This window comes from Herpailurus yagouaroundi, unplaced genomic scaffold, assembly GCF_014898765.1.
Source record: "Herpailurus yagouaroundi ecotype Mexico unplaced genomic scaffold, PumYag 100, whole genome shotgun sequence".
NCBI classification, from domain to species: domain Eukaryota; kingdom Metazoa; phylum Chordata; class Mammalia; order Carnivora; family Felidae; genus Herpailurus; species Herpailurus yagouaroundi.
Genome location: NW_024412391.1, coordinates 5,403,234 through 5,429,612, shown reverse-complemented (window position 1 = coordinate 5,429,612; position 26,379 = coordinate 5,403,234). Strand labels below are relative to the sequence as shown.

At 46.4% G+C, this 26,379-nt stretch overlaps 2 protein-coding genes and 1 long non-coding RNA gene across 5 annotated transcripts in view; 2 read left to right on the top strand and 1 right to left on the bottom strand.

The window, feature by feature from the left end:
* The first annotated feature begins 85 nt into the window (after nt 1-85).
* On the top strand, nt 86-19,060 carry CASP2 (caspase 2). Of its 3 annotated transcripts, XM_040471709.1 has the most exons (11): nt 87-247; nt 3,817-3,967; nt 4,259-4,426; nt 4,577-4,658; nt 5,214-5,308; nt 5,591-5,767; nt 12,727-12,855; nt 13,009-13,099; nt 16,321-16,467; nt 16,644-16,753; nt 16,887-19,060. In XM_040471709.1, the coding sequence occupies exons 1-11, from the start codon at nt 174-176 to the stop codon at nt 17,016-17,018; spliced, it is 1,356 nt and encodes a 451-aa protein (XP_040327643.1). In that variant the 5' UTR covers nt 87-173; the 3' UTR covers nt 17,019-19,060. The 3 variants fall into 3 exon arrangements, with proteins under 3 accessions (XP_040327644.1, XP_040327645.1, XP_040327643.1); XM_040471710.1 differs by lacking the exon at nt 5,591-5,767 and having other exon boundaries at nt 86-247; XM_040471711.1 differs by lacking the exons at nt 16,321-16,467; nt 16,644-16,753; nt 16,887-19,060 and adding an exon at nt 13,185-13,264 and having other exon boundaries at nt 86-247.
* Nucleotides 19,061-21,935: 2,875 nt separating this feature from the next.
* LOC121028190 (uncharacterized) lies at nt 21,936-23,193 on the bottom strand. The gene is made up of 2 exons (XR_005789110.1): nt 22,989-23,193; nt 21,936-22,205 (listed from the first exon to the last, which is right to left on the bottom strand). It is a non-coding gene; the product is annotated as an uncharacterized LOC121028190 (long non-coding RNA).
* A 527-nt stretch (nt 23,194-23,720) lies between these two features.
* The window catches only part of CLCN1 (chloride voltage-gated channel 1), a 33,499-nt gene continuing 30,840 nt past the window's right edge, over nt 23,721-26,379 (top strand). Inside the window, exon 1 of the mRNA XM_040471705.1 lies at nt 23,721-23,999. Within this exon, the coding sequence (XP_040327639.1) occupies nt 23,820-23,999 (180 nt within the window). The 5' untranslated portion in view covers nt 23,721-23,819. The remainder of the gene's footprint in view (nt 24,000-26,379) is intronic.

Below are 26,379 nucleotides of genomic sequence, written 5' to 3'. Positions count from 1 at the left end.
GCGCGCACTGGCGACGGCAGAGGCGGGGCAGCTCTCGCGTGGGGGTGGAGCTAGAAGAAGCAGCGCGCAGGCGCAATGTGCGCCGGCGGACGGGGGGAGGGATGCTGAGGGCGTGAGGGTTTTCCGTTTGTTTGGATGTGGGCGGTACGCGCACAGCCCGGGAAAAGCGGTAAATGGCGGCGCCGAGCGCGGCCTCTCGGCCCTGTCTGCACCGAAAGGAGGTAATGGCCGCTGACAGAGGGCGCAGGTGAGTGAGGGAGGGTCGCACAGGTCCTTAGTTGGGCCCAGGGAAGGGCCCTGGCGCCTCCTCCCCTCGGATCCCCCGTGCAGCCAAGGGTGGGAGGCCAGGCGAGTCCCCGAGGGGCGCGCGAGCGGCGGGCTTCCTCTCGGCCCTGTCCCTCGTGAGCCGACTGCCCCAGCCTGCTTTGACCAACCCCAGGGGTCTCTGGACATGAGGAGCTCTCCGGTACTGCCGAATCTCGGCTTCTCTTAAAGATTCTCCATCCTTTCTTTCCCTCTACTCCTATATGAGGAACTTTGCCCCCTTAAAAGCGGATGACATCTGCAGACCTCGCAGTTCTCCCTGATGTGCATTTGATTTGGATTGACTGTATCATGACACGTATTGCTTTGGGTACAGTGATCAGGTTTTCAAAGCAGTCGACACGGGCTTTAGGGGTTGAGTGCTTTGAAAGGGCGAGGTGGTTCCGAGACTCCCAGTGTGTCTCCGCTTCTGCCCCAGTTATATCATTTCATGGCAGGCATCACCCTGGATAACATTTTAATGCCTCGTGGTCCAGACCCAGAAGATTAACTTCGGGCTTTGGAGCCAGAACCTGCAGAAAAACACAGAATCCAGACTTAGGAATTCCTTTTTGTGTCCTTTTCTCCTTTTCCTCCTCCCCTTCCATCTGTGGCCTGGAGTTCTAGATGATTATGATTACTTTGGGGAAGTCCACAATTGAGACTTTGGCCTAAAGTGGAATGCAGAAAGCAGCAGGTGTGTGGAGAATGGATAATGCTTCTGATTAAACCTAATGAGTTACTGATTGACAATTTAAGTCTAGAACTTGAAAGAGTTAAGAATTGTGAGTCAGTTAGTGAATTGTGAGTATGGGTGAGATTGAATAGGGAGAGGCTCTTTGAGGGGGTTCCTAATGGAATGTCAACATTCAAGGGCAGGCTACAGATCTTGTGAAGGAACAGGAACAGTTGGCGGAGAGAGGGACTGGAGAGAAAGTATCAGGGAAACCAAGGGAGGAGAAAGTTTGAAATGCTGCTGGTAAACTAAGGGAAGAAACTTGAGGAAACCTGCTTCACCAATGATAGGTATCTTAAGGAAATACCCAGCATCTCCAGCTGTGATGTTGTCTTGCAGTTGGCCTGATAACATTTATTTTTACCGGAGTTTCATATACGCCATCATTGTTACTGGCTTGGTGTTTTCTAAGGTGATTCTTTTATATATGTATTTTTTAGATGTCTATTTATTCACTCATTAATTAATTTATTATTTAAGAGAGAACAAGCACAAGCAGGGGAGAGGTGCAGAGGGAGAGAGAGCATCTCAAGCAGGCTCCACGCTCAGCACAAAGCCCCATGCAGGGCTTGATCCCATGACCCTGGGATCATGACCCAACCCGAAATCAAGAGTCAGACACTCAACTGAGTCACTCAGTCACCCTAAAGATTTTTTTATTTTAATTTTTTTAAAGTTTATTTATTTCAAGAGAGAGAGCACAGGAAGGGCAGGGAGAGAATCCCAAGCAGGCTCCACACTGCCGGCTCAGCCGGACACGGGGCTCAATTCCACAGCTGACTCTGAGATCACGACTGGGCCAATATCAAGAGTCAGACACTTAACCAACTGAGCCATCCAGGTGCCCCACTTTTTTTTTTTTTTTTTTTAAACTAATCTCTGCACCCAACGTGGGGCTCAAACTCACAAACCCGGGATCAAGAGTTGCTCACTCTGCCGACTGAGCCAGCCGGGCGCCCCTAAGGTGATTTCTTAAATAAGGTTTTTGATTTCTCCAGATCTATTGTAGCAGGTTTCTACTGAAGGTTTGGGGTCATGGGAGTATTTCTAATAAACAGAAACCCGAAGCTTAAATGGAGTTTCAAACATCACTGTCCCAAACCCTAAACTTAACCGAAGTTGGCTGCTTCCAATCTTGGGAATGTTTTGCTGACCACTTCCTCTGCCTTAAGGTCCACATGCCATCCTCCTCTTGGGTCTCTCAGCTCTTCCAGGACTCTGCTTTTCCTTCCTCTGTATATCTCTAACCTGGAGTTAAGCCAAGTGCATCCTATAAATGCATGGTATTTAACTGATTCTAAGATGCAAATTCCTCATCCCCCCTCCCCCACATTTTAATATCTTTGAAATCAGTATGCATCTTTAAATAGGCTTTAAAGTTATAAACTGAAGCTGTTATCTCATCCTTTTCCTGCCGTCAGACCCTTACTGTTGTCATCTTCTTGGGAACTAAGCAGGCTGGTGAGCTCTGGGTTTATGTAAACTAGGCACAGAGATGATATATATTGGAAATGGGAATTTTAAAATTCATAAACAGAAGCTGGTCTCTTTCCAAACCAATAGCAAAACCAAGAATCCTTGAAATAGCCATCTCTATTAAATTACCAAAAGAATTTAGCCTTTATGTTTTAACTCTTTAAAGCGATCTCAAGTTATGTTGATTCTGTTTGTCGTCTGTATTTACTGTGACTTTCTGTCATACTTTCTACTTACCCAGTTCTTATTTCTAGCATCATTTTGTCACAGGAACTTAAGTTTTAAAAACCATAGGTATAAGTGGGATAGAGAGTACCTGCGTGTGTGTACACCTATCTCATTTATTTCGTGTTAATTTTTTTTTTCAACGTTTATTTATTTTTGGGACAGAGAGAGACAGAGCATGAACGGGGGAGGGGCAGAGAGAGAGGGAGACACAGAATCGGAAACAGGCTCCAGGCTCCGAGCCATCAGCCCAGAGCCCGACGCGGGGCTCGAACTCACGGACCGCGAGATCCGTGACCTGGCTGAAGTCGGATGCTCAACCGACTGCGCCACCCAGGCGCCCCATTTATTTCGTGTTAAAGCCAGCGATTGGCTTGAACTTTTGCCATTGTATTAAATTATTTTATTCCTCACCCGGGATCATTTTAAACATATCATTTATAGCAGCCTAGATAAATAATGCAAAAGGTTTTCTGGAGTAATCTTTTAATTTTTTTTTTTTAATTTTTTTAATGTCTTTATTTTTGAGAGAGAGGGACAGAGCACGAGTGGGGGAGGGGCAGAGAGAGAGACAGACAGACACACAGAGTGGGGAAGCAGGCTCCAGGCTCAAAGCTGTCAGCCCAGAACCCAATGCAGGTCTCCAACCCACAAACCGCGAGATCATGACCTGAGCCACCAAAGTCGGACACTTAACCAACTGAGCCACCCAGGCCCCCTGGAATAATCTCTTAATTGAAATTGGTGTGTCAGAGGAATATTTCTTCTCATAAATATGTGTGCTTCTGTGTGTATCATTTTTTCAAGATAGGTATTTTCCTCCCCTAGACACACTAATTCATCTCAGAGGATGGTCTCAGTTTAACATACTCCATAAAAAATTATACGTTATTTCTTTATGACCAGTGTGTTACTGCTGAATACTGCTTTGATTTTAACCAGATTCAATAAAATATGCTTAATATTGGTTTTTGCAGTCCCATTCTTTGTGTTCTGTCTACCCACAACTGTTCCATTCTACTCTTCTGTGCCAAATCTTATACCTGACAGCCTTTCCCTCTGCCTTAAATCTGTAGGATACTGGGAGTGTGTGGCATGCATCCTGACCATCAGGAAGCACTAAAAAAGAACCGAGTGGTACTGGCCAAACAACTTTTGCTGAGTGAACTGTTAGAACACCTCCTAGAGAAGGACATCATCACCTTGGAAATGAGGGAGCACATTCAGGTATTTGGAAGCAAAAGAGAAACGCCAAATAAATAAATTGGTCGTGGGAGTATGACAAAGTATGGCAAGGATGTAGAGCCTTCCTAAGGAAATGAAAATGCCCTTCTACCCTAAAGCCTTAAACAGAAAAGACATATAATTTAAGAATAATAGGAAAGACTTCCCCCATACATGTATTTTTCCTGTAAAAGGATTCTTGAGATTACTAGGAAGGTCGTCTGGAGAGAGAAAATTATAGCTGGATAAGTAAATATGATTTCATGGTGTTGTTTTTTTTTTTTTTTATCTTAGGCCAAAGTGGGCAGTTTCAGCCAAAATGTGGAACTTCTCAACTTGCTGCCCAAGAGGGGTCCCCAGGCTTTTAATGCCTTCTGTGTGGCCCTGAGGGAGACCAAGCAGGGTCATCTGGAGGATCTGTTGCTCACTACCCTCTCTGATCTTCAGCATGCAATCCCACCGGTATGGAGCCCTAGACATGTGGTGTGTTGAGAAGGATTCGTTTGGTGGGAAAGGAATTTTTGAGATGGGGCTGGGGAGACTAGATGAAGGTTTTATTCAGACTGGATCATCTCCTTAAGACCTGGTATGATGGGTCCTGGTTTCTTACAGTTGAGCTGTGACAACGACTGGAGTCTCCCCTTCCCCATGTGTGAGTCCTGTCCCCCTCACAAGCAACTCCGCCTGTCTCCAGGTGAGAATCAATGGCATAACACGTCCCACAGATTGACTTGTTTCTTGACTGGTATCTGACTTTGCCCTAGCACGATTCCTATTTATATTCATACTGGGAACAGTTTCCTCAGTGAATTTGTTAGGGTCTAGCAGGAAAGTTTAGATGGAGTATTGGTTGGGCCTGCTTCCTTCCATCACAGATGATTTTTCCACAGTATTTAGCCCTTAGCTCAGGTATAGGTAGGAAGTTCCTACCCGAGTGGCCTGGCTCTTTAAAGCCACTACTTTAGAATGAGCAAAGACTACATTTTGGGCCACTAGCCTGCTGACTGAGTAGCCTATTGATTAGAACAAGGCTTTTGTCAGATACCCCTTTCAGTACGGTATGTGGGAGGGTAATCCAGCAGTGAGCAAAAGCACATAGGGTCTCTGCCCTCCTGGATTTGACAGTTTTGGGGAGTGAGCAGAATCGCTAATTATTAAAACCCCAGTTCAACAGGGTGCCTTAAGTTACAATGAAGTACTAGGATTGACACAGATTGTATACTAGTGTTTTTGGCTCTCTGTGCCACAGATGCTGTGGAACACTCCCTAGACAATGGAGATGGTCCTCCCTGCCTTCAGGTGAAGCCTTGCACTCCCGAGTTTTATCAAACACACTACCAGCTGGTGAGTCATGCAGAATGCAAGAGGAAGAGTTGGGAAATGGGAGACCCTTCCTAGGCATCTGAACTTAGATTGTGTATATATCTCCTTCCTGCTTTATTAGTCAGAAAGGCATTACTGATTGGTTATCTTCTCTGGGCATTCCTCTGTATTGACCTGGTGGGGTTAACGAAAATAGGATGGCTTTGTTTTCTTGAAATGTGTCGGATTTTTTAGTTGGGGAGACATAGTTTGTGTCCATAAGAAGCTCTAATTGGCCTCCCCCACACCCCCATCCTGCCCCAGGCCTATAGGTTGCAGTCTCGGCCTCGTGGCCTGGCCTTGGTGCTGAGCAATGTACACTTCACTGGAGAGAAAGACCTGGAATTTCGCTCTGGAGGGGATGTGGACCACAGCACTCTTGTCACCCTTTTCAAGCTCTTAGGCTACAAAGTCCATGTTCTACTTGACCAGACTGCACAGGTACTTCTAATGTGTGCATTGGAGGGCTGGGCAACACTTTGGGGCCAGGAACATTCACTGCTCTTCTACCCGCTGGATAGATGTTACTCAGGGGTTACTCAAATTATGGTGGGTTTTTTGTTGTTTTTGGTTTGTTTTTTTTTTTTTTAATTTTTTTTTATGTTTATTTTTGAGAGAGAGGGAGATGCAGAATCCAAAGCAGGCTCCAGGCTCTGAGCTGTCAGCACAGAACCCAGTGCAGGTCTCAAACTCATGAGCCGTGAGATCGTGACCTGAGCCGAAGTCGGACACTAAACTGACTGAGCCACCCAGGTGCCCCTCAAGTTCTATTTTCCTTTGTACCTTTTTACTCATTCTGTTCTGTGTCTTGCCTTGCAAGCTAGTTAAAAAAAAAAAAGAATTCAGGCCAGCCAGCAGCTCCAGTGTTAAGCTTAGGGTCACTGTGCTCTCCTGAGCAATACCAGTCCCAGTTTGGGTTCTTACTCTTCCATGTTCAGAAATTTGGTTCGCAGTCACTCAGGATGTGAGGAGACACTGAGATTCTCCCAGCCAATCAGGAAGGATACTTCTAAGCCATGATGACACAGGACATATACTTCTTGGTTGATATTGTTGCTTACAAGTCCAGTTATTGTTGAAAAGATTACCTTGGCAGATAAAATTCTTGCAAGTGGAAGTTTGCTAGAACTGTCCTTGGCAGTTTCCATGAATTAACATGGAAAAATTCCTTACCCTTACCAGTTGTGTGACCACAAGACAGATCTTAGAGTAGATTACTTCCAGACTAGATTCCTACAAATCGCAAGCATTTTCATTGTGTGCTATTCCCTGTTTCCCTGTTAACCCCAATTACTGAGCCGTACTGCTGACTTAGTTACCTTTAGGGATTTCTCTTCTGGAATTGATGATAGCCTATTGGTAAATAGATATTAATCTTCCTTTTTTTTTCCCTTTCCATCCTTTTGCTCTTTTTAAGTTTTTATTTTAATTCCAGTTAGTTAACATACAGTGTTATGTTAGTTGCATGTATACAATATAGTAATTCAATACTTCATACATCACCCTGTGCTCATCATGACAAGTGCACTCCTTAATCCCCATCACCTATTTAACCCATCTCTCCACCCCTAATTCTTCATTTTGATTCCAGAATAATAGTACTTTCTCAAATTTGCTTTTGGGAACATCAGTGGTAAAATCAGAGTTTCTAGGAAATTCACTTTGACTTGTTGAGATAGGAAATCTTTGTTTTGTCTTCAGCATTGTCTGTGGTCTTCATTTCTGTTTCTCAGCTATCTTCTATGAGAATGATTGTATACATGCTGTACTTTTGGTAAGGCCAGTTTCAACAGTAGATACCTGAGTGTTGTTATTTACCTGCTCTTTTCATCACCTTTGCAATAATAGCCCATGCAGAGAAGTAAACCCATCCATGCTTCAAAGCCATGGCTGGAGCAGCTTCTGTAGTAATCAAGTGATATTCAAGTAGGTTATATGCTCGGGGCACCTAGCTGGCTGTCAGTAGAGGCTGTGACTCTTGATCAAGTAGGTTATATGCTTTCCTAAGAGGTCTACTGAGCATGAAGGGAATGAGGGTAGGACATCAGCCGTAATTCCTACCAAGAGACCACTTAGAAGACCACTTAACAAAATGAATGTTTATTTATGTTTCTCTAGAGCTTTTGGTTTAGACTTTTTTTTTCTTTTTTAAATATTCTGAGAGAGAGAGAGCACATGCACATGTAGGGGAGGAACAGAGGGGAGAGAAAGAATCCCAAGCAGGCTCCATGCTGTTCAGCACAGAGCCCAAGGAGGTGTTCGAACTCATGAACCATGAGATCATGACCTGAGCCAAAATCAAGGGTCAGATGCTTAACCGACTGAGCCATCCAGGTGCCCCTCTAGCCATTCCTTTTACTAGGAAGTTATTATGTCATTGTTTTCCAAATTGTATGCAATTGATAAGGGATTTTATATGCTTGATAATTAAAAATACAGTGCTGGGGTGCCTGGGTGACTCAGTTAAGCATCTGACTTTGGCTCAGGCCATGATCTCATGGTTTGTGAGTTTGAGCCCCACGTCAGGCTCTGCTGTCAGCACTGAGCCCACTTCCGATCATCTGTCTCCCCCTCTCTGCCCCTCCCCAGCTTGTTCTTTGTCTCTCAAAATAAACTTAAAAAAATAAATAAATAAATAACAACAGTCCTGAGTCACCAAGTCAGCTATATACTACTGTTTTTCAGAGGCATTCAGCAGATTTGGTGTACCCATGAACCCACTTCACAAATACCATTCCCATTTATGCTAAAACTGATGTATTCAAGTACCTATTAGATTCTAATTCTCTGGTTACATTGTCCTAGGGGCTCCTGGCTGGCTCAGTTGGGAAAGCATATGATTCTTGATCTTGGTGTTGTAAGTTCAAGCCCCACGTTGGGCATAGAACTTACTTTAAAAATTAATCAGAGGCACGTGGGTGGCTCAGTTGGTTAAGCATCCTACTCTTGATCTCAGTTCGTGTCCAGATCACAGGGTTGTGAGTTCAAGCCCCACGGTGGGCTCCACACTGGCCATGGAGCCGACTTTTAAAAAATAAAAATAAATAAATATTAATTAATTTTGAACACTTTACAATGGCTGAGGCAGAACTATGTTTGCTTCTATAAATTTACTAGAAATTTTTTTTTAATGTGATTCTTGAGTTCACAGGACCTCAGATGAGGTAGTCTTGACATCAGCAAAAAAAGAAGTACTTCCCTTATATTCTTAAGGACCAAGCAAGAGTAGACAAGTCTTCTACAGTAGTTAAGATAAAGAAACCATCCCCTCAGTAGATGTGGTCAGAAAGATAAATGGATTGTGTGAGACTTGAGCTGGCCTTGAAAGATAGAAGCCCCTGAAGCACAGAGGAGTGGGGGAGGGGTCCTAGGCAGGGAGAATAGCCTATAGATAGAAATGTGTCTGTGATGTTAGGGAAATAATGGGTAAAGCAAATGTGCCATGGCAAAAAAGTGCCAAAAATAAGATTGGAGATAAAGGGACTAGAATCCCAGGCCCTTGAACTTCCTTGTTTTACAAAACCGTTAGTAATTTTTTTAACAGAAAGGTGATAACATTCACAGTGATGATTCGGGCTACCATTGGGAAGAGTGAAGTGGAAACAAGTGGCAGGGAATCCAGTTTGGAGTTAATATAATGGGAGTACAAGATGTTGGGATCCTGGACAGAATAGTAGACCAAGAGGGAAAGAATGTGTGTGGAAAATAGCGTAATGGCATGATCGTACTGTTTGTGCTTGGTGGTTAAATGACTGCATATAGAAAAAGAAAAATTAAGTAAGGATTTGAGGGTCTCAGAGAAATCAGGACCAAACATTTGGGCATTACCTGTGCAGGAGAAATACTTTAAGTGATAAGAATATGAAATCTTTGAGAAGGAGGTTAGAGTCAGAAGACCAAAAGAACTAAACCTTGGGGGATAGCCCTCCCTGTAGCCTGGTCCTTAGCTCTGGAGACTCAGAAACATGAGGAGGACGTTGCACAGTCAGTGTCCAACAGTGGCCAATCAATCAAACTCTCAGTACAGTTAAAACCAGGTAGTTACAGTGGTTGTGATAATTTGGTTCTTTGGGCATCTGCACAGAATATTTTCTTCCTGGTAGGACTTCTCAAGAGCCTCAACTCTTTTCTCATGTAATTATTTGGCAAGCAAAGAGAACCAAAAAAAATTAAGATCTTTTTTTCTCCCTATTATACCTTTTTGACTTTAGAAATAATTGCATTTATTTTTTTTTTTCAACGTTTATTTATTTTTGGGACAGAGAGAGACAGAGCATGAACAGGGGAGGGGCAGAGAGAGAGGGAGACACAGAATCGGAAACAGGCTCCAGGCTCTGAGCCATCAGCCCAGAGCCTGACGCGGGGCTCGAACTCACGGACCGCGAGATCGTGACCTGGCTGAAGTTGGACGCTTAACCGACTGCGCCACCCAGGCGCCCCGAGAAATAATTGCATTTAAAAATTTGAAATAGTATAGTCTTAGAGAATCCTCTCCACTACACGGTGCTGGACAATACACTGGTATTCTCACTGCTCGTGGAGGTTTTCAGTTTTCCTCCTGGTCATCAAAGTCTTCTGTCACTGCACCTCCCATGAGGCTACTAGTTCTAGAATTAACAGTTATCGTATATTAGGAAATGAGATACATTTTTTTTTTAATTTTTTTTTTAATGTTTATTTATTTCTGACACAGAGAGAGACAGAGCATGAATGGGGGAAGGGCAGAGAGAGAGGGAGACACAGAATCAGAAGCAGGTTCCAGACTCTGAGCTGTCAGCACAGAGTCTGACGTGGGGCTCGAATTCACAAACTGTGAGATCATGACCTGAGCCAAAGTCGGTCGCTCAACCGACTGAGCCACCCAGGCACCCCAAGGAAATGAGATACATTTTAAAGTGGCAGATTTCCTTTTACCACGTGGTATTTATTTTTTAAAAATTTTTTGTAGCATTTTATTTATTTTTAAGACAGAGACAGAGCATGAGTGGGTATGGGGCAGAGAGAGAGGGAGACACAGAATCTGAAGCAGACTCCAGGCTCTGAGCTGTCAGCACAGAGCCCAACACAGGGCTCGAACTCACGAACTGTGAGATCATGACCTGAGCCGAAGTCAGATGCTCAACCGGCTGAGCCACCCAGGCACCCCCCCCACCCCCCCGCCATGTGGTATTGATTTTTAACTTACATTTGGGTCACAGACTGCTTTGAAAATGTAAGGACATGCTATGGCTCATTCCTGGAAAATGCAGCTAGCCGTAAAGTTTTGCGTATCATTTCAGGGGGTTTATAGGTTATTCTCTTGTGTCCCCCAACCTCTGGTTAAGAACTCTGCTATTTTTAGAAGTACTGTAATTTTATCAGGAATAAATCTAGAGATCCTATTTTAAGCTTTGCTGCTTTCAGAAAATTTTACCCAAATGATATAACCCCCATTTATCCATTTAGTACTATTAAATTCAATTACTAAGTGTGTGTGTTTTTACTTTGGGCTCTGTTGTCCACTATTTACTGACCTAATAGTCTCACTTAAGTTCAAAATGCTCTTGAGTAGGTGCCAAACATACATTTTTACAGTCTTCTTCCAGCAAAATGAACTTCAACTACTCTATGTTACAATTCTATTATGGTCAACTCAAGAAGAACATTCATACTCACGTATTCTCTTAAGATTATATATTCTAGAAATAAATGAATTTTGGATATCTTTTTATTACCGTAAGATTTGCAATATTATGATTGGCTTCTCTTTGCCCAGAAAATGAACATACTTTTCAATAAAGCCAAGTTCTTCATATCCAGTTTAAGTTGCAGCCTTTCAAGGCTTTTGTATAATTGTCTCCATTATCTGCAAACGGAAGTATTCTGAACAAATAGATTAGTAGTTCTCAAACTTTAGCATGTCAGAATCACCTGGAGTTTGCTAGGACCCAAGACTTTGCCTTTCTTACAGCTTTCCAGAACTTGTAAGAAATATATTATACAAGTGTGCTTTTTATTGGGGGCTGTACATGGTAACTAATGTGCCTAGATAGCATATTCGTTTTCATGATATTAAAATTCATAGTCAAAATGAACTTGCTTTCTCCCTGCTCATCTCAAATAGGAGGGACCATTCAGACTTCTCTAGTTGTAGAGGGAGACCTAGATTTAATAGTTTAAATTGGATTATTAAACTATTTTGTATAGCTTGCCATTGGATGGGCCAAGTGTTTAAGGTAGAGTGATACTCACATTTGGCAACCTGGTGCATGACAAATAAGGTTCTTAAGTTGGACTACAAGGTTGACCAGTAGTAGGTTTCTTTCAGAAAATGACATCGCTACTCTTTGTAAGATATGCACATTATAATAATGGCAGATCTCTGCAGTAGGTGCCAGTCATAATTCTAAATCCTTTCTATGCAGTATATCATTTAATCTTTATACAAACTTGGAAAAAATTTACTCTTAATTACCCTCTTACAAAATGAGTATTAGAGCTTTGAGGGACGAAATAATTGATTCTAATTTATGAACTCAGGGATCAAAGCTAGGTCTGTCTGATCCTGTAGCCCATGTATGTAGCCATGGCCCTGTGCTTAATTATATTTACAGCACACTCTTCCCTGAAGTGAGCATTTTGTACAGATATCATCATTGTTTCTGGGAACTTAAAATCTCAGACAGAAAATAGCATAAAAGTGCTAGTATTCTCTATTGTCATGATCCCGTTAGCCCTTAGTGAGAACAGCTTATTTCCTTATGGCTGGGTAAATATTTGATTCACTCATAACTCACCTGGTGGTCCTCCTTGTGTCATTTTTATACAAGGGCATTTGCTAGAAGATTTGTTTGATGACTGGGGAGTGGATAAAGTTAACTATCTAATGATTAGCTTCATTAGTAACTTGCTTTAGTCCAGGAGTTCTTTTTTTTTTTTTTTTTTTAATTTTTTTAACGTTTATTTATTTTTGAGACAGAGAGAGACAGCATGAACGGGGGAGGGTCAGAGAGAGGGAGACACAGAATCTGAAACAGGCTCCAGGCTCTGAGCTGTCAGCACAGAGCCCGACGCGGGGCTCAAACTCCTGGACCACGAAATCATGCCCTGAGCCGAAGTTGGCCGCTTCACCGACTGAGCCACCCAGGCGCCCCTAGTCCAGGAGTTCTTAACGTATCTCAGTGAGTCTGAATTTTGTGAAATTATATTCAGAATTCTGTGTCTGAAGTCATGCATTTTTGTGATGAGTCCATAGCTTTTTTTTAGCCTCTCATAGGGTCTCTGACATCTGTTATCGTTGGCCACATAATATATAGAACGCATCAGGTCTTCTAATAGCTCAGGGGTTCAGACACCAAAGAAAGATGATATTGGCGCAGATTACAGTGAACGACACTAACCAAAAGGTATTTTTCCTGCAGGAAATGCAAGAGAAACTTCAGAATTTTGCCCAGTTACCTGCCCACCGTGTCACTGACTCCTGCATAGTGGCACTCCTCTCTCATGGCGTGGAGGGAGGCATCTACGGTGTGGATGGCAAACTGCTTCAGGTGTGTGTCATCTCGTGTCCGACAGCTGTCCAAGCTCGGTGACTTCCCCTCCTGCCTAGCCATCTCTCCTGTAATGGCTGCTGTGGCCAATACAGGACTCAGAAGGCCCTGCAGACTACTTAACCTCCCTTCTTTTTCCTTCCTTTCTGGCAGCTTCAAGAGGTTTTTCGGCTCTTTGACAACGCTAGTTGCCCAAACCTACAGAACAAGCCGAAAATGTTCTTCATCCAGGCCTGCCGTGGAGGTGAGTGCCCTGGCAGACCAGCACCCGGGTGGTGGCTCCTGGGCAGCCTCCCACCAGCTCTCACTTTCCTGTTTGCTCCTCTCAGGTGCTATCGGATCCCTTGGGCACCTCCTTCTGTTCACTGCTGCCACCGCCTCTCTTGCTCTGTAAGTGTCTCCCGATGCATGGGGTGTGCTGGGACTTGGGCAGCCCATGGCTCTCAGGTTGGTCAGCTCTCTGTGCACCACCATACCCTCTTCTCAAGACTCTTTCTCAGTGCCTTGCCTTCCTTCGTGAGAACTCTGTCACCTCTGCACTATTAACTCTGCTGCGCTTTCTTTTGTTACTCACTGCAGTTGAGGCACTTCTGTCTGTCTCTTCTGTCTCTCTTTCACTTCCTCTTTTCCTTCCTGCATCCCTCTTCCCCTCTCGTCTTTTCACCTGCGCTCCATCGTTGCCTCTTCATCATCCTTGTACCGGGCAGGGTTGCAGTGCAGAAGCCCCAGGTCGGGCTTTGTCTCTTACTTGTCCCTGAGACACTTCTGTCCCTCTTCTTTCTCGCCTGCAGCCAGGACTCCAGGACTAGGCTCCGAAGACATGCGGGCATACTCTTCATCCTGGAGGGCAACTCTAACTTTGGAGTCACATTTTGACTTTACCACTGACCAGTTCTGTCAAGTTAGAGAAGTTACTTGATGTCTCTCCACCTTAGTTTCCTGCATACAAAATGTAGATAATGATCAGACCTACTTCGTAAGGTTGTTGTGATCATTGAATAGAATCGTACACTTGAAGGGCTAACTTAGCACGGGACCTGGCTCATAGTAAATCCACAGAAAATGCCAGCCATGACCATTATTACATGGTTAGTGGCCTCAAGGGGCTTATAGTTTGGCTTAAAGGTCACTTTGTCCTAACATACAAATAATTTTTTTTATCTGTTGTGTATTCAACAGATGTAAATGGTTAATACTGTTAATAATGTCATAATATCACCAAAGGAGATAATTTTATTAAGGTTCTACAACGTGACTACACTAGGCACTGTCACAAAGGCAAAAGAAAATGTGTGGGCTCTCTAACTGCTCCTCTTTAAAAAAAAAGAGGAAAAAATGTGGTGTCTCTCTAAATAGCCTACCGATGACTAGAAAGAGAAAGCAAATGTACGTGAAGTAGCTTGAGAATAATTCAGAGGCCTCAAGCAAGGGTGAAATTAGTGAGATGCAAACCATATGTGTGAAGGAGTAAGCAGTAGGAAATAGATCGTTTTAAGTTGGCTTAGTTTGAACACATTTGGTAGAGACTTAATTTAGTAAGGCTTAATTTGGACCCAAAATGATAAAATCTGTATAGGTGTGGAGTAGTAAATAGGGGCTTCCAGACGAAACAGGAATACAAGACCACAAGCACACCAGGACTAAAAAAGGACAGCCCCCACTCTTCCCCAGATGTTGTGCTGGGCTGGAAGTCTGCCCGGATCTGATTTAGAGACTGGGTATCTATGTGGGTGTGTAGTAAGATAAGGTAGGCCACTGATGATAAATCTTTAGTCAAACAGATTTTGGACTTCAGCAGATCATTGTGTGGAGCTGTTGGTAGCTTAAATAATGTGATGAATTCTTCTCCAGGACGATTACCGTGCTAGGGAACTGCACTGAGGAAAGAGTATGTGAGGACAGGAACTTAGTGTCTGTTCAGCTGGATGCCCAGCCCCAGAGCACTGCCTGATATATGGTAGTACTTAATAAATATTGAATGAAGGGATGAAAATTAATCTCCTTAAAAAAATAGCAATAATACAGAAAACAGATGGGATATTGTGTTATTGGAAGAAGCAATAACACTTATTGATTAATAGATCTGAGACACCAAGGGAGGAAAGAAGCTTCTTTTTTCTTGAGGGAACACATTTAGCTTGGCCTATTTCCTTTAGGAGGTATTACTGGCAAAGTGAAATGAAGATACTCGTGATCATTTTCTCCTCCTATATTCAGAGATCTGTGTACAGGATCAGAGCTGGATAGGGAGAAATTGCTCTTTCCTAGGGTAATCTGAACCTTCTCTCTCAGAGTAAATCCTTCAAGAGATGACCTTTGAAGATTTGAGCTCACCTGTCTTCTCCTGCACTTAGTTCGTGTAATTGATGTCTGTGAAATTACTCTCCCTTCCCCAGTTGACCGGCTCCCAAAGTGGAATGTGAGCTCCATAAGGGCAGGAGACTCTCCTTCACTACATCCCTAGGGCTTAGTGCAAAGCAGTACCTGGCACATGGCAGTTGTTCGATAACTGTTTGTGGGATCAGTGAATTTTGGTCATTTCACCATAGTTCTTCAAGCTTCACTTGCCTTTTAGGCTCTTGAGTGTTGCACGGAACAGAAAGTACTGGAAAGGAGCATACTCTCTTAGCTTAAGTGTGTTGAGCTGGGTGTCCTCGGTCTCTGTCTCTGCTACTGACCTCACCCCACCCTCCTCCAAAATAAAAGTGCAACATCCAAATAAGACTATGTCTGGGCACAGAGGAGGCCTGCATCAGGAGGTTGGATATACTCAGGGTATGTTGAGGAACTGCTAAAATTGAATAATGGTGTTCTTTTTCAATTATCTAGAAGAAAATAGTCAAATTACTGCAATTTTAAGTTTTTCCTTTTATAAATTTCTCTCAGATCTTGGATACCTGCTACAATTTGGCTTATGAAATTAAAAATACCAAAATACCTTGGAAACAGCATGTTCAGTTTCATAACATAGATTTGAGGTGGTTTTTACATAGCCTACATGTAATCATATTGATTTATTAACTTGTTTTTTTGATACAAAGCTGCATTATCAGTAATTGTGTTTTGCAATAAAAAGCACTGTGACTGGCAGGTGTATTGCTAATTGAACAAGTAAATCATGGGCATATGATTTTTAGTTCTGTTTACAAGGAGTATTTGATCAGCACTCTGTGATTTACACAGCACGGATGGAGCTCAGACCCTGTACCTTGCATATGTGCAGATACTTGAGCGTGGTGCCGGGCCTCTGGGTGCTCCCCCGAGGAATGGACGCGTGCTGGGGCAGGGATGGGAGTAATGGTTTTGTTGTTTTGTTTTTTAATTTCAGCAGCCAGAAGTCGGAGGCAACAGCTGGAAATGGCTCTTCCCAGTCAAGGCCATAGGGAACTTTGGCTTGCCTGTGGCAGGCCCCAGAGCAATGGGAGGAAATAACATGTTTGTCCGTCCTGTCTGCCGTTGCTACAGATGAAACAGATCGTGGGGTTGACCAGCAAGACGGAAAGAACCGCGCGGGGTCCTCCGAGTGCGAGGAGAGCGATGACAGCAAGGAGTTGCTGAAGACCCGACTGCCCACGCGCTCGGACATGATCTGCGGCTATGCCTGCCTCAGAGGTATCCTGAGCCCCCAGCCACAGTCCGAGGCTGCACCCTCTTAGACGTGCTCTTTCGCGTGCTGGGCTCTCTGACTGGGGAGGGTACAGGGTACCACGGAAGTCTACTTTGGGACACCCAGCTGCGTGAGGTGTCTCGTGACCTCCGCAGTGTGGTTAATACCATCCCGGTTGCAGGCACTGCTGCCATGCGGAACACCAAGCGGGGCTCCTGGTACATTGAGGCCCTCACTCAAGTGTTCTCTGAGAGGGCTTGTGACACGCACGTGGCCGACATGCTTGTTACGGTGAGTAGCCTCTGCGCCGTGTTCCCCCTTCCTCCTCATCCTCCCTTGCACCATCTTTCATAGCCTCCCTACCCTTCCTCTTGTGCAAACCCCAGATTCTCAGACTCTGGACTACTGGTTCCTGTCTTTCCAGGTGAACGCACTTATCAAGGAGCGTGAAGGCTATGCCCCCGGCACAGAGTTCCACCGGTGCAAGGAGATGTCTGAGTACTGTAGCACCCTGTGCCGGCACCTCTACCTGTTCCCGGGACACCCTCCCACGTGAGGCCATCCTTGTCATGAGGCCATCCTTGTCGGCACGGAGGCCACCGGGCCTTTTCTCTTCAGACGCACGGTTTCTGTTCCCCCTCAGGGATTGGGAATCTCCCAGGCTTGTGGCACACCACGCCCCTCATCGGCTCCTCCCGGTCTTCTAGCTCCAGGGACCATAGGCCAGCGGTCTTGCTGAAGCTCCCTTCATGTAGAGCGGGCTCTGGCTGGCCTGGCTGCCGGGAGTGTCTGGCTACTGTAGAGGCGCCTGGCGGATGATGTTGTGAACACAGGGTCTTGATGGGGAGAGGGCACGTGGGTTGCCTCGCTGCTGGTGTTTGGTTCCCGCCCTCAGGGCTTTTACAGACAGCACTTTGGTAATTGCTTTTATTAGTTGTTTTTATTAGTTAAGATGTTTCAGAGGCCATCTCCTGTCTTGTCTTTCTTTCATATCCCAACCCCGTTTCTCTCCGCCTGAGAGTTTGGATTCAACAGAGGCATTTTTCATTTAGCCTCAAGAGGGCAGGTGGGACTAAACGCACACTGTGCCACTGTATGTGTGGTTGTGACTTGTGCGCCCCTTGCGGCACCACGGGGCCACCCAGTGGAAGGCCCGTGTTCTCCACTGTTGGCTCCTTGAGGCTCAAGGAACCCAGCCTCTTGGCAGAGGCTACAGCTTGGATGCCCTGTACCTAGAACTCGTTGATCTTTGCCCAGGGAGGTTCCAAAGATCTTTTAATCGGTTATTCTCTCTCTCTCAGCTTTTTTACTGAAATGAGCCTCGCGGAGAATGTTAGCAGAGGCAGATAAGAGTGGTATGCTTCCTCATACTCCATAACCTGTCCCCTTATCAACTTTTTCTTCCTCTGAAATGTCCCTTTTAAAAAGCGTCCTAGTTGTTATCTCCCTACTTCCTGTTTCTCCCCTTTTCTCCTCTCTTCCTTTCATGGCTGCCACCAAATCTGTCTAAAATACTACTTAATTGGATCATTTGGCTGCTCAAGGATGTCATGTAGTAGTTTGTTCCTGCTTTCTGTTTCAGTATCAAATCCCCTTTTGATTTTATATGGCCTGTTTCCCTTGCCATATGTCTCCATTTTAGAGAGACTGTTGTTACATGCGTTATCATGTGTGCCATATGAAGCTTCCCTGTTCTTCAAGGCCTCTTCTTGTACTTCCATTCTTGCCCCCTCCAATCTAATCTCTATATGGCAGATTTTCGTTTGGGGTCTTTATAAATCTGATCAGGTCACTCTCCTGCTCGAATTTCTGTTACACCTCAAGTAATGTCCAAACTCCTAACCTTGGCCTGCAGGGCTCCAACAACCCCCCCCGGGCGGGGCCCCGGCTTGGACCTCACAAAATGCTGATTTCCCTCTTAGTGACAGCCCAGCCCCTTCCTCAGTTTCTCAAACATTCTGAGCTCTTTCCCTGCCCTGGACCATCGCAGACACTCTTCTGGGGTCTCCTGAGCTCCACTCCTCTCAAGTCGTGGCCTAAATGCCACCTTCCCAAGACCTTTCTATCTCTAAATAATCTTCCATGTTTCCTTATTACTATATCCTGTTTAATCCCCTCATTGCACTTAGCACAATTTATAATTATGTGTTTGCTTGCTTCACTTCATTTGTCTCCCCAACTAGGTCATAAGCTCCCTGAGGGTGGAAACCTTGTCTCTTTTGTTCTCCAGTATGTACCCAGTGCCTGGCACAGGATAGGTCTTCAATAAATGTTTTGGGACAAAATTTCCCTTTAAAATATACACAAGTTTAGTATTTATACTCTAGATTTTTCCATGTGTTTTGTTCACTGATACTGTTGGCTCTTGAAGACAGATGCCCTCTATCTCCTGTGGTACCTGGCACAGTGCCCAGCCTGTAGTAGTTCAGGTGCTCAATAAATACCTGTTTGGTGAGCCAGGTGGTTTGGAGACTTGTTGCGGAGTTCTACCCTTGGGTCGAAATATGGAAGTATTCGGGTGATAGAACCTTTCCACTTCCCACTGCCGGGATTTTATATGCTTTCAGGTGCCAAATAAACGCTCATATTTATTACTGATGTATGCCAACATCTCTGTTTCCACAGATAATCTTCTAAAGCCCACGTATTCTCATTTCCTTAGCCCCTTACAGCATTCCTCACCACCTTACGAGCTGGACACAGAGCCGAGCACCTTTGTTACTCTGCTGCATGATCTTTATTACATACGCAGATGTGGGCCCATCTGAGTTGTCTTGGCCACAGGCAACTGCCCAAAATGTAGTGGCACTGGGATTTCTTATTGTCAGATGAGACCAAAGAGTCATTAGCAAGCATTGTTGCTTCTGGATTATGTAGATTATGGGATGAAAGCTGGAGAAAGAGATTGGACTGGAATAGGAGGATGGTCACGATTATAGAATTTACATGGTCCCAAGCTGGATTTAAGGCTTTGTAGCACGGACACGGATTTTAAGAGAATTCAGTGCAGCGTGAAGGAGATCTAAGCACTGGGCTCTGTAGGTTAGAAAATCCTTGGGGCGCAGTGTATCTAAAGTGTGTGCCTGGAAAGGCAAGTGTGCGAGTGCATATGGGCCCAGTGAGAGATGAGAGATTCCGCAGGAACCTCGTGGTGGGAGGCATCAGTGGGACCTGGGGGGAAGTGGTGAGGGATATGGAGGGGAAAGAGCAAAAAGAGTTGAGCTGAAGCACCTCACCAGGGGGAGGGCGGGAGTTGGCTGAACAACAGGGAAGGGCATGAAAAGCCTGCTGACCCTGGTTGGCTGCATCCCAAGGGAAAAGGGGCCGTCCTCAAGAGAGGAAGGGATACAAAGTTTCAGAGAGGCTAGGAAATTACTGGAACAGTGGGAGTAAGCAAAGTACCCATTTTCAGCAGGGGAGAGCTGCTTTGTGGGGGTGCTAGTTTGGGAATTACAGCGCAGTAGCGAGGTTTCTGACCTGGATTGCATGTCCTTCCCGCCCCGCCCTTGAATGAGTATCAGGTTGAATTTCACAGCTCCCCTCCCTTCCCCCCTGCTTACCTCTGCCAGGGATTCTCTGCTAAAATTATCCCCTCCCTGAGCTGGGGGCTGCCCTTCTCTGCAGCTCTCCTCCATCCAGCTTCCTCTTAAGGGGGAAGAGGAAATTGGGCCATGAGAGCAGAGTCGTGATATTAGGGGAGGGCAGGGCAGGCGCCTGGACCGAAGAGGGAGACAGGAACACGTGCACCTTCACAGGCCACCCTCCCTGCGGGCGCATGAGCTGGTCATTTTCCACTTGTTTTCTCAGATGTGGAAAATGAGGCTCAGACTTCAAATAACACAAAAAAGGGAAGAAACGTAGCTTGAAGGCCATGAAGTCTACAATTAAATAGATTTTGAATGCTGGCTCAGCCTTTTGAGGTATTGGAGACCTTGGCTAAGTTACCTAGCCTCCTGGAACCTCGGTTTCCCTTAGCTGAAAATGAAAAGTGTTCTCCCTTAAAAGGTCCCCATGAGGATTGAGTATGATGCGTGGTGACACAGTATTAATGCATTACAAATGCTTGAGAATTGTGAACTCTGGCAGAATGAGCTTCAGTTCAATAATATGCATTCATATTCAGTGCTTGCTATGCGGGCAAACACTAGAAGTTTTTTGCATGCATTCTCTTATTACCATAACCCTCTAAGTTACTGCCTTTCTAAAGAAACTGAGGTCAGGATGTGAAACAAAATGTTAGCTTTAATGTATGCTCTTAACTAACAATATGACTTCTGTGACTTCCTAGCATGAGATTTTTTTTTTCCTCTTCACTTTTTTGGGTTATAGATTTTTCCCACTGGGCTGGGAAAATAAGCCTGAGACCAGAGACTATCCCATCTTTGCACTATTTAGGTAGAGAATAGATAACAAGTGTATCATGTTTGAGAAACCAGAAGGGAAAGAGACCTCTCCAGTGCTATCAGGAAGGCCTCATGCAGGCCTTGGAAGGGACCAAGTATTTGTAAAGATCTGGGGCGGGGCGGGGGGGGGGTCCAATGGGGAGTAGAGAAGCTACTACTACCAGGGAGTACAATTAGAAGGTGTGTGCGGTTTGGCGGGGTGGGACGCAGAGTTAACAGTTGCCTAGGTGAAACAAAAGCATGTGGTCATGGGTTTGATGCTAGACTAGATGTGCAGAGGGAAAGTGATGTCTGGAGGCTGTTAAAGACAATGTAATGGTGCATTGTCCAGCGGGCTGGGGGGCTGGATTTGAAGAGGTCTGAAAACAAGGTTGTAACCCAGAGAGAAAGTTCATGCTTCAGTTGATGGGAAGCTGTTGGGTGAGGGGGCGGGCAGTGGCTCGTTCACACCCACCTGTACTCTAACACACACTTTCCCCTGCACATGTGTCCCATATGGTCATTTTTGGCAACCTCCCTTCAAATAGCAATTCCATAAGCCTATAGGTTTTACTTTTTAGTATCGTAGACCCCAAGAAAATCTCTTCAAGGGGCACCTGGGTGGCTCAGTTGGTTAAGCATCCGACTTCAGCTCGGGTCATGATATCCCGGTTCGTGGGTTTGAGCCCTGCATCAGGCTCTACACTGATGGTGCAGAGCCTGTGTGGGATTCTCTCTGTCCGTCTCTCTGCCCCTCCTCCACTCACTGTCTCTTTCTCAAAAACAAAAAAATAAGCTTAAAAAAATATATTCAAAACCCCAGAATAATTCATTCCTTACACAGTATACATACCTTCTAGAATGCGTGCATGCTTATAAATTTGTTTCCAGATTGTGGAGCTTTTCACAGAACTCCCCAGAAACCCATCTTCCGAATAAGGACCCAAGCATTGTACCTATGGGTAGGGGGTGGTCATAGTTTACATGTTCTTCTCCGTTTTAAAGACTTTAGTTAAGTACTCTCTACAGTCAGCATGGGGCTTGACCTTACAACCCCAAATCAAGAGGTGCACACTCCCCCAACCAAGCCATCCAGGCACCCTGACATTTTATTTTCTTGTTCTCTTAAAGATGGCAACCCATGAGATATTAACAATTTCTAATGTCAGACTCAAGTTACTCACAAATCCCTGCCCTCAGCGTTAGCAGCAGTAGGTTGCCTTGACTCTCCCAGTTTCAGAATCTGGTTTTTCTACTTCACAAGCTGGTGTTTCTACTTGGCTTGGTGGAGTGTGGATTTTCCCAGTCCCACTGATCTCTCTGCCTTCAAATCCTGGAATCTATAACCAGGTCCTGATTTTCTAAGGAAGCATGAAGAAACAGTAATTGTGTTAGATACTTGTTTGTCAGGATTATTGAGTGTCTATAGAAACTGGCTACATTCAGGAGAGCCCTTCTCAAGCGTGACGACGTTTTCTGTTTCTAAAGTTCCCCCCTCCCCCAAAGAACCTATTTTGACTTTGGCACTCTATTCTTTCATCTTACACCAAATCATTAGATCTCTTTCCTTACGTTCTGCCTGCAGAGAAGGCATCTGTCAGCCTTCAGGCCCCCACACCAGCACACATTTGTAATCATTGGCGGTGGATTATAAGCCTTCGAGCTCATAGGGTTGGTGTTAGAAAACGTGCTTTTAATGGCATCCACCTCCCCTGCTTTGGACAGTGCCATTTAGCCGAGGTCAAGGTTTAATTGCAGAGCAAGTGATTGGTGTCAGTACCCTGCAGTCCCTGAACTTGGAATACCCTGGGGCGGACCCCACTTGGTGACAAATTCTAAACTATGTGTTGGCTCATGTTTGTAACTTTTCTTCTATAGTGAGGAGTTCACAGGGGAAGGAATGTCCTAGGAAACTTGGCTTAAAAAAAAAAAAAAAAAAAAAAAAAAAAAGACACCAGATAGGGTAGTTGGGCCTTGGCCAAAACTTATTTATTGAACCGAAAAGGAGGAGTAGCAGAGAACTTCCCCGTCATCCTTTTTGTTTGTTGGGCTCATGATGAGAGACACTCCCTTCCCCCCCCACCCACCCCATGCCCCTGACCCACTTCTCCTTCTCCCGTGTTATCTAACCTGCCCTGACAGACCTAGGCAGGTGCTCCATAGTCTACATGGAGGCTCCGTTCCTCCCCGAGAGTCCAGGCTTCTGGTGTGACTGACATATCTGTCTGGGAAGTGGGAGAAAGGCCAGAACCCAAGGCTGTTACCCCTGCTTCCCACACCCAGTGGGTAATGAGTGGCGTCAAGGGGATGACGCCAAAGCATTATTAGCGGCCTCTGGCAGATAGAAATAGCAAAGCTGGAGGGGCAACCTGAAAACTGGCCGGGATGGGAGAGTTGGCCCCACAGATGAAGACTCAATCTTGGGAAGATACTGAGCTGGGAGCAACTGGACAGGGAAAGATGGCAGAGAGGCACCAGTTACTCCCTCAGGTGAGTTATTCTCCGGATCCCTCCGTCCAGCACCCACCCCTCACCTTTCCTCGGGGAAGTGAGGGCAGGACACCCTAAGGGTGCAGATCCGGTGCCCCCGGGAACACACAGGTCTGAGTGTGCAGAGCCCCTCTCCATGCTGGTCTGGGCGATGTTTATAGGGGGCCCAGTGGCTTGGGGCTGGAAGCCTCCTTGTGACTATGGAGGGGACAGGGCTGCTGGCCCCCGCTGAGGGAATTCCCTGCGGGCTGTCCCTCAGGTTCTTGTCCCAACCCCTCCCCCGCACCCCTCTCACACCTGCTTCGACCCCAAGCAGATCAGATGTGGCAATGGGGGGGGTCATGTGACGGAGAGATGGCTATAAATAGCTGGGGGTGGGCATGCTGCCCCAGACGCCTTGGGGACAGGCAAGAGGACAGGCTTAAGGAGCTGTACTGGGGGAGGCCCCGGGGCGAGCAGGCCAAGGCCTGCCCCAGGGAAGGCACATGGAGCGGTCGGAGTCCCAGCGGCGTGGGGGGGAGCAAAGCTGGTGGGGTAGTGCCCCCCAGTACCAGTATATGCCTTTTGAGCACTGCACCAGCTACGGACTACCCTCCGAAAATGGGGCCCTTCAGCACAGGCTCCGGAGGGACGCAGGCCCCCGTCCCAACACCCGCCCCACACAGGTAAAGTCCAAGGGGGAGGGGGTGGTGGAATCCAGGGCACAGTTGTGTGACGGCTGGGGGTGGGTGAATGAGGAATCAGGTGAAAGCGGGAGAAGTGTTGTGTTAACTTTAAAAAGTACATGGTGATGTGTTCAAAATACGAAAATCCTTCAAAGGGCTGAGCTCAGCTAAGCGTGCGTTTATAGAGATCCCATCCCCTTTTTTTATATAACCCTGACTAACAGGACACCCGAATCCTAGGGGGGAAAGGCATAGCCACACAGGCTTGACTAGCCCGTGCTTACATAACCTGCCCAGAGTGGTTGGCGTGGGAGCCCACACCTCTGTGTGAAGCTGCCTCTTACTCCCTCACCCCCACGCAGACACCACCAGCTCTCTCCCTGCTGACCCTCTGCAGTGCGCGCACAAATAAACGCTTCTGCACAAGGCAGAAGAAAGGTGCTGGGATAAGTGGAGAAAACGAACTGGATTGCAGATCAGTGATCAAAGGTACACCAGGGTCAAAATGAGCAGAAGAACCGCAGCCTAACTTTTGGGTGGGAAGGTCGATCAGGTAGGAGTCCATCAGGTTGTAGGCGCCCCGCCCCGGGGAGGTAGAGGTGTGCATTCCTAGTGAGCTCACTGCGGGCATCCGGATGGGTGGGCTGTGGACATCTAGCACAGAAAAGGGGACTGACGGCACAACTATGAAGGAAAGCCTGCGAGGTTGCCGCAGATAAACTAGCAGGTGATCCGTGAGGAAATGTGTGTGCACGTGTTTTAGCTAAAGATGGCGGGGAGGGGTGGGTGATGAGGGGATGCAGACAGGGCAGGGAACCAAGGGGTGGCTGTGCAGGTGATGTCAGCACTGGGGGACGAGAGGATCCACGCAGCAGTCCGCATCATCCCGGAGACGGAGATGGTTACTAAGGGCACCCCTGGGGAATCAGTGGGGGTGGGGACACAAAGTCAGGAGAGATGGGAATGGTGAGTGCGGGGAGAGGGTCTTCCCGGAGAAGGTGGGGCCTGGCCTGGCCTTGCAACACCAGACGGGATTGGACAGAAAGGCCCCTCCTCAGGGCCCTGCTCCTCTCACCGGTCACCACATGCCTCGGTGGGGTGGGGCGAGTGAAATGCCGTCAAGGCGCGGCGACAAAGTAGCAGGAAGCTTCGTGATGGAGAAGAATGGTAAATTAATTTCAGAAGTAGAGCTGGCCTGAAAGTAAAGAAGAGAGGTTTGGACTTAAGTTTTTCTTTGTTTCATTTTTATTATGGAAAATTCCAAACTTAAAAAATAGACCCATGTAATGAACCCCCAAATGCCCCTTACCCAGCTTTCAACAATCACCGATATTGTGTCTACACTGCTTCACCTCTCCTTCCCATTCCCAGCCTCACCCCTACACACCCGTGAATCCCAGCACCCCCCTCACACTTGAGCTGTCCCTCCCTTCCCCTAGCTCTGCTCTGATGCGGTGCCTCGCCCTGAAACACCCGGCACAGATTTGGCTCTCTCAGGTGTTTCCCAGCCAGGGTTTGGTCTGCAGCACCCCCTTCCTCACCTCCACACCCCCTTCCTTGCCTCCACCAGCCTGGGGCCCCAGACAGCTGAAACAGCAGGTGGAGGAACATGCACTGATCCACAGGGGGAGTGTCTGCTCTCTGGGGCCAGGTAGCACAGGGAGGGACACACTGTCTCGCTCAGTCACCCACCTCATCCCAGAAGACAGAACAGCCATGAGCTGGGCAAAGAGTGTGCTCCTGTCCAGAACTGGGGCGTAAACTCTGCTGCTCATATTGTGAAATCGGATCTCTCCCACCCAGGCTCTCCCAGAACTGGCAACACGACCTGGCCTGACCCTGGCCCCAGAGGACGGAGCTAGTGAAGGGGGGGAGGACAGACCAAAAGCAGTGAGAGGCCTTGCTCCCCCGGCCCCAAACACACGTGTTCTCCATGGGGATGAGAGCGGAGGGCTCCCAGATCTGAGGGGCGCCGCTGTGTCCTCTCCCCATAGTGTGAGCGTCTAGTAATCCTGCCATGGGAAGTGCCTTACCAGGACTGCTTCCTGATTGTGCACATGAGCCCAGGGAGGTGAGGCGGGTGGGCTTCCTCTGTACTTGAGAGAGCATCTGAGGGGCCTCAAGAGAGGCCAGACACACCAAGGCAAAGAGAAACCAAGAGTCCCCTGCTAGTCTGTCCTTGCTGGTCCACGTCAGGATTCCTAGGAGGGAGGCCAGGCAGAGAAGGGGGGTCTGGGATAGTAGGGAGAGGCTGACACACAGTAAGCTGGGTCACACATAAAACACCTGATTGACACGGATGCCCCGTCTTAGCAGAGTTCCTGTGTCTCCACTTTAGAGTAGAAGCTGGCCTCCTTGCCATCCATCAAGATGAGGACAG